At 45.7% G+C, this 7213-nt stretch overlaps 2 protein-coding genes across 3 annotated transcripts; one reads left to right on the top strand and one right to left on the bottom strand.

Annotated features, from left to right (window-relative positions):
- Nucleotides 1-479: 479 nt before the first annotated feature.
- Nucleotides 480-4792, bottom strand: LOC121551336 (protein YIPF1). The gene is made up of 9 exons (XM_045221081.1): nucleotides 4701-4792; nucleotides 4279-4344; nucleotides 3890-4038; nucleotides 3678-3758; nucleotides 3413-3500; nucleotides 3123-3239; nucleotides 2768-2934; nucleotides 2323-2505; nucleotides 480-1967 (listed from the first exon to the last, which is right to left on the bottom strand). The coding sequence occupies exons 2-9, from the start codon at nucleotides 4307-4309 to the stop codon at nucleotides 1875-1877; spliced, it is 909 nt and encodes a 302-aa protein (XP_045077016.1). The 5' UTR covers nucleotides 4310-4344; nucleotides 4701-4792; the 3' UTR covers nucleotides 480-1874.
- Nucleotides 4793-4923: 131 nt separating this feature from the next.
- On the top strand, nucleotides 4924-6880 carry LOC121551333 (mitochondrial import inner membrane translocase subunit Tim29). 2 transcript variants are annotated; one of them, XM_041863939.2, is made up of 3 exons: nucleotides 4924-5012; nucleotides 5308-5491; nucleotides 5999-6880. In XM_041863939.2, the coding sequence occupies exons 2-3, from the start codon at nucleotides 5383-5385 to the stop codon at nucleotides 6805-6807; spliced, it is 918 nt and encodes a 305-aa protein (XP_041719873.2). In that variant the 5' UTR covers nucleotides 4924-5012; nucleotides 5308-5382; the 3' UTR covers nucleotides 6808-6880. The 2 variants fall into 2 exon arrangements, with proteins under 2 accessions (XP_041719873.2, XP_045077015.1); XM_045221080.1 differs by lacking the exon at nucleotides 4924-5012 and having other exon boundaries at nucleotides 5066-5491.
- Nucleotides 6881-7213: the final 333 nt, after the last annotated feature.

The following is a 7213-nucleotide window of genomic DNA, read 5'->3' as shown; positions in this document are numbered from 1 at the left end:
GTCCTCCAAGCACACATACAAAACAGCTACCTCTGGAGTGCTAAGCTGTCCCATAAATCTCAGGGATCATTGCTGGGCCTAGCCAGTCTTGAGGCTTCAGAACAAACAAGAATCCCTGTTACAGTAAGCAGAGCACTGACAACTCGAAGGCTGGAACCAATGCTGCCTACCTGAGATCTCTCTACTTCCCCATATGAAATAGTAGATAGGTTGAAATCAAGATGGTAGAAATTCAACAGCTTATTTCACAGCTAGATGAAGGCAGCCTTCATCTCCAGCCCCTAGTTGTGCAGGCTTTTGTCCCAGCCCAGTACCTACCAACACACCTGAACTAATTGAACTAATCTTGATTAATTGAATCAGGTGTGTTAGTGCTTTGCTGGAACAAAAGCCTGCACTGACATAGCCCTCCATGACTGGAGTTGGAGACCCCTGCCCTAGGGCTGTAGTCAACACCAAGAACACGAAGCAATTCAGACTGGACTGGAATGACAGTTTATTCACGCAAACCCTGAATTCTGAACAAAGGGAAAATAAAAGGCAACACAGGAAGGAATAAATATAGACTGACAAACCCTTTTTCCTTAATGTACAAGTCTATCTACAAAAAGAAGTTGTGTGGATACATTACAGACAGCACAGTACTACACGTGTTCCAGGTCATAGGAGTGGTTTGACTTCTAGAACAAGCCTTTTCAGTTTCACAGTTAGAGGTTAACTATCTTACCCGCAGAGGGCTGGTTTGGGTGTAGTAGGCCTTGGTTCCAGCCAAGCCGTAACATACCTGTTGATCCAACTCGTCAAAAGGTTTGATTGTAGACTGATTGGTAGAATCAGCAGGTGTGTTTGCTTGGCTGGAACAAAAGCATGCACCTTTGTGGATAAGGTTGGCCACATTCATCCAGCATTTCCCTTCAATAGGTGCATCTCAATATCAGACTGCAGCTGGAGGAGTTCGACAAGTCTAAAAATGATTCCTTTCCTTGTCTCCATTCCTTAATCTGCACTGACAGAACTGAGCTGGTTAGAGTAGATATCTCATATGCATCCACCGTAATGCTTCCTCCTTTCCTATATTTTTTAGTGCAGATAAAAGGAGAGGAGATAAGAGTTAGTCTCTGACTAGTGAGGTGCACCCAACTTCTCCATGATAAATATTGATTTATTGAAATATACAAGTACAGAATTTACAGCGGAATCATCTCTGAAGCGTAAGCAATTATTGTAACCCATAATTTGAATACTCTTGTCAAAATACTCTTATAGGCCTCTATCCTTGTCCCTTCTCTTTGTGATAACATATGTAGTCAATTGCACAGCACGTTTTATGGGCTGCTGGCCCAGTTAAGGGCATAATGTACTAGAGTAGGGCTCACACACCCAGAACCTCCAACAACTTTATGGGTACCTTTCTGACCACTGGTTGGTCCTCTGTGTATCCTTCTTATTGGTTAAAGCATCAGAGTATGTGGGCCCTACTTTGCTACATCCCCTTTTCTGATCTGAAAGGACTGGATAATGTGTGACCCACTATGAGCTTAATAACCAAAACTCTAAACAACGTCCACACAGGTGTCGTAAACGATGATTTCATCCAACAATGTTTCCCTCTCGACTCATATTGTTCTACTCACACGGCAACATAGTTAGTCAATGGCAATATCGCTATCATCATGCGATTAGCTAGCTACTCTTCCAATGCTCACAGAGTGGGTAACAAAAGCAACATGGTGGCAATCCACCTAGCCTAAACCTTTTATCCAGTCCTTTCAGATTCACCAGTGGTCTCGAACATTATGACTATGAGAAGAGGTGATTAAGTGTTGGGACACAACGATGAACTCATTCCTTTATCTCCCTCCGGTTCCTCTTGGTCAGTAGGTCTTGGTGTTCAATATTGCTGCTGTGTGGTTGGGTGTAGGATCTGTCGGTGTCACTGTGCGAGTCGCTGTCTGGAAAAAGTACATCTGAAAGATAGCATATAGGGACAGAAGAGATGGGTATAAAGGGTTAGAAACAACATGATTTAACAAAGAACTATGAGGTTTATAGCTAGCCATAGACTATGGAGTAGGGTGTAGGAGATGAGACATTTCCCCTGAGGCTCATACAGCTGAGACATAACCATTTAGATTATGGTTAGGGCCTGGTTCAAACATCTTTAAAGTCCATCCTTCCACGGATAAGTGAAATGAGGGCTCTACTTTCTACATTCATGTCGGACCATGACTGCTGCAATGCTACTTTAAAATAGTTCAACAGGGCCTAGGATGATGGTACTAGGTAACTTTTACCCATAGCACTCTTATCGTGGGCTCTTACCTTGCAGCCAATTGCTAGCAGCGCATGGAGAACGACGATTGTTGCCACGGTGGTGAAAGCAGTCACCTTGGTGTCGTCGCGGACGACAGGCCAGAAGGTGAGCACCAGGACCGACCCGGAGATCACCATGGCGACCAGGATGAGGAGCCATCTGAGCCACTCGAATGGTAAGATCCACAACACCTGAGAGGGAGGTGATTGGTTTGTTACTTGAGAATAAAATGTTCTGTATTAATTGGTTGGTATTGGGTCCCAATCAGATAGAAATATACTATGAAGAACAGGGTCGTATTCACTAGACACAAAAACAGAAGAAAACAATGAAACCGGGGAGGTCGGTACCATCTGAACCTCATTTTCCATTGCGAAACATTTTGCTTGGGGATTAATATGTTTTGCTAGCTGAATATGACCCAGACATTCAGTAGTGTGTCTGCTGACTCACCGAGGTGGGAATGTAGATGAAGAGGGAGTAGCCGTAGACACACACTGTCTCCAGGAAGGAGTAACAACTCTGCTGCCTCTCCTCCCTCTGCCTCCAGGTCAGGAAACCCCATACGCCCAGGGGCACCAGCCAGGCATACAGGAAGATCACTACTGCAGCTATCGTCACTGAGGGAGCGAGAAAAAGCAAGCAAAATCAACACTGCTATTGCATCTAATATAACATGGTCTTGAAAAAGGCCTCTGTTCTGAAACATAAAGATAAGTCAACAATCCCCTCTTTTTATATATATATATAGCAAATCTCACATGAAACCACTGAGAAGGAGCCAAGCTGTAACCCCCAGGTACCATACCTCTGTGGAACTGGGGTCTGTAGTGGTACTGAGGGTCCCCCAGGTAGTTGAGGAAGGTGGACAGGTTTCCACTGATGGCCACAGAGAACACCAGTGTCACGCAGATCCAGAAGGGACCTGGACATACAGGGGACCAGGAGGTAAGGTTAGTCTGGGTAGAGGTGGTTCGCATCACAATCTAAGATATGCAGAGTTTGCCAAACTGTCTTCCAGTTTGATGACAATAAAAGTTATGATCGTAACATTCTAATGTGCATTCTAACTATCTAGGAACAATTGTTTCCCATTACCGTATAAATCCGGACTCGACCGGAGGGTATGTTTGATGAAGTTCCGTCCTGGTAAAGGCATCACTGACCCCTTGATCCTGTCCAGCACCTGCATGACATGACAGGAAGTCAGTCAACCAATGGAATCTGTACAGCAACTATCTCCATTCTCCACCAATAGAATCACCACTACATTGTAGGTTTCTATATGGGAGATGTTAAACAGCAACATACAGGCCAGTCTCATGAGTGCAGATTATACTGTGTTATTTCAAGCATATTGTACCTGCATTGTATCCACATCGAAGAATGACTGGTAGTACTCAAAGGTCCAGAAGCCGCTAGTTCTTTTCTCCCCTCCTAGGAGCTGTAAACAGTAATGACAATCAGTTATCACCATATTGCTTGGTTTTGGGCTGTTTGTGTAGACGTCATTACAAAGGCAAAATTGCAGATTATCAATGCCGCGATATGATTGGCCTCGTTCATCATCCTGACCTCTGAACTCTCCTCCTGTCCCTCATCATCGGACATGTCCAGTTTGATGTCCCCTGTGGCGCTGGCCGGGGCCGTACTGCTGGAGCCAGACATACTGAGGGTGGAGGCCCCAGGGTCTGCTAACAGCAGGTCAGTGGCCTCCTCAAATTCTAGAGGAGGAGAAGACAGAGGAGGTTAGTTAGAGGGAGGGACAGAGAGAGGAGGAGTGGGACAGTGGCAGTGAGAGATGTAGAGAGAAAGAGAGGATAAACAAGACAGAAAGATAAATAACAGCTAGGGAGGAGAGGAACGGGAGACAGAAAGGAAGGGGATGATGAACATGAAACAGAGACAGCTCTAGGAGAGGATAAACAGAGAGAGGAGGATGGGAGCCACTCCATGAGCCTCACCTTGGAACTTCAGATCATCTGGACTCGCCATGGTAACTCTGGAAAGATGACCACCTCACGCAAGACCTGGAAGGAGACGAGAAAGTGTACTCTTATCTTTTGAGTCTGACGTATGGCCACAGTCTGTGTTCCTCTCCCAGAGAGCTGAGGCAGCTAGGTTTCGCTACATCTGGACAAGATGTTCTCTCTTTGTTGGCTGCCTTCAAAAGCATGTAAGTAACAGCATCATGTGTAGGCATGCGACATCGAATATGCATGTGCAACTTTTTAATTACAAATGACAGATTGTGTTGATCTGTTTGGCAGGCTAGCAGTCTGTGTATGTCATGTTTATGCCTATAGTTTACTGTGACTCTAACTTGCTAACTAGCTTCAGATCTATTGTCATACGTCGGCCCTCGTGGTCGTGATCGGAGACATACCTGTTTGTCGCAGGGGCTTCTGTTGTATCCGCAATGCGAGCCAGTCAGCTTGCAGTGCTGACACGACCACCTCGCTAGCCTGACAGCTGTCGACCTATCACTGTTTTCTCGCGTCTTTATATCTCAATATCAACTCACCTAACAACAACAGCACATACTGCGTTGGATGTCTGAAGAAGTTAGCTAGCTAATGCTGTTAATTTCAACTATTGTGCGCTAAATTCCAATTATCACTCCCCTGTTCCACGTCACCGTATGTACACAACGGATCCTGCGTTGGCTCAAGACGGATCATCATGTTCACGTGACCAGGTATAGCCGTAAGATAATGTGGTGCGCCAAATGTGATGGGAAATATTTATTTTCAGAGTGTTTTCTTTGTAATATGTGTGTTATCCGAATGTAAAAAAAACAACATTTGTACTTACATATTTATCAGTTTATAATGATATTACAGGCATTTAATGACATTAATTTAAGCGGAACTCGATATTGGATATTTGTTTCCTTACGGAAAAATTATAATAATACAACTTTTCACTGACGTGCCATTTTGGCTGAATAAATTCAAATTGCGTCTTTTCACATTGGAAATAACTGCATCAAGAGGACCGCTGTGTTTTTCCGGTCCGAGCCAGTCCGAATTTGAACTTCCGGAACGATCCGCTTCTGTCTGACGAACATGGCTGCCTCGTGGGTGCTCAGGAGATGGTGCACCACCTCTGTAGCAGCAGCAGCAGCAGCACCCATTAAGGGCACCCGATGGGAGAGGTTGAAAAATAGCAAATTGGGTAAGAAATCTATCTATCTCTTGGTTGCCATGTTAGCCCACCACGCCTTTACGAACCTGAACTAACTCATGATCTTCTTGCTTAGCTAACTGTCTTGCCAAAGTCATTCATGATGTTAGCAGATTGTGTGACATTAGCTTCAAACATACTGTATCACGTTGTGGCTTTTACAGTAGTTAGATTTGAAAATGTACTTCATACACTTCTATGTAAAGGCATTGCTAGCTTTTGATCCTCCACAGTTGCCCCTGCTTGCAATCACAGGGTGGAGGAAGGCACGTGACTGAGGTTATTGCTGTGACCTCTCTCTGAGACAACCCCTGTCAGCTTGGAGATGGAAGATGCAATACCAATACAATTGAGTGTTGGCACACAAAACATAACTGTGTGCATGCCTCATTACCATGTCTAAGAATGTTGTCTGTTCTGCCTTTGTTTTAGTAAACCACCTATCTTATCTCATGTGAATGCTGTCTGTCTCTCACAATTCTCTCCCCTCTCCATCAGGTGTGTGGTTCAGCGGCATGTCCAGAGACTACAAGGAGGCGTGTCGTGAGATTGTGGTGGGTGCGTGGGAGAGGCCAATCAAAGCTTCCCTCTATCTGGGCCTCCTTGGTGGAGCCGGCGCCTGCATCTACACCAACCCAGACGACGCCTCCTTCGAGACCACCGTCCTGGATATGGCCAATCAGCTCGGCCTCCTGACACCGTGGATACGCAGTGGGACGTCAGATGGGCACGTGCAGAAGCTGGCGAAGCTTCGTAACGAGGGCAGGTTACGTCACCTCAGCCTGGGCATGGTCTCACTCACCTACTTTGCCGACTACAACCCGGACGCCAGCCTCTACGAGGCCCAGTGCTCCAAACTCTCTGTCCCCTGGAGGGAGCTCCACACGCGGGTACTGGATGTGGGCTTTGCGGGCCGCTGGTGGATCCTGGACCATAAGATGAAGGACTATGATGTGAACGACGAAGAGTTCAAGCACCTGCCGCCCGCGATGGCCGCCACAGTGCCCCCTGGTGTCCAGGGGGTGGAGAAGAACGAGAGGCTGCACAAAGAGTCATGGATGCCCCTGAAGACGGAGGAGGACGAGGAGAAGGAAAAGGCATCCGCAGCCACAGAGGAGGAGGGAGGCATTGTAGAACAGATAAAGATGGGCAGTTTAGATCTTGTAGAAAAAGTAAAGATGGGCAGTGGAGATCTTGTTGAAACAATCAAAATAAAGACAGGCATTGTAGCTCAACCACAGGAGCTACCTGACCCAGAACCACAGGAGCTGACACTGACAAAGACTGAGACGGCGACACAGGAGTAGCAGACACAAGCTCAAGCAAAGGCCTAATGTGTCATGGACCAATGGACTCACACTAGCAGGACAATGATTGGCGGACACAGTATCAGGTCAAGGTCATGATTGGCAGACATAATGAGATGGCTGAACAAGAATCTCTGAATGGATATATTTATTAGATTTTGACAAGATGGTATGCGAGAGGTGTAAAGTGTGTATATGAGTACCTGCTGCACTGTGTAACGTGTTATATAGCGCCCAAGCCTATTAACACTGTGGACTATAGCCACACATGACATGATGATAAAGGGTCTCCTTTATTAAATATATTACTGTTAACAGTTTACTAATGATACTTATTTGATATATAGTGCTCTGTACAGAGATATTTTATGCCATGGTCAGCAACCTGTTAAAGAGATTCTCTAAA

This window comes from Coregonus clupeaformis, chromosome 7, assembly GCF_020615455.1.
Source record: "Coregonus clupeaformis isolate EN_2021a chromosome 7, ASM2061545v1, whole genome shotgun sequence".
Lineage (NCBI taxonomy): Eukaryota > Metazoa > Chordata > Actinopteri > Salmoniformes > Salmonidae > Coregonus > Coregonus clupeaformis.
The sequence above is the reverse complement of the archived record's forward strand: the minus strand, read 5'-3'. Positions and strand labels throughout refer to the sequence as shown.

Coding starts and splice junctions, on each gene's coding strand:
- LOC121551336 (XM_045221081.1), bottom strand. CDS start 4,309: ATGGCGAGTCCAGATGATCTGAAGTTCCAAG. Junction 4,039..4,278: donor AGATGATCTGAAGTTCCAAG/GTGAGGCTCATG, acceptor CTCCTCCTCTAG/AATTTGAGGAGGCCACTGAC. Junction 1,968..2,322: donor TGCTAGCAATTGGCTGCAAG/GTAAGAGCCCAC, acceptor GCTATCTTTCAG/ATGTACTTTTTCCAGACAGC.
- LOC121551333 (XM_041863939.2), top strand. CDS start 5,383: ATGGCTGCCTCGTGGGTGCTCAGGAGATGGTGCACCACCTCTGTAGCA. Junction 5,492..5,998: donor GTTGAAAAATAGCAAATTGG/GTAAGAAATCTA, acceptor CCTCTCCATCAG/GTGTGTGGTTCAGCGGCATG.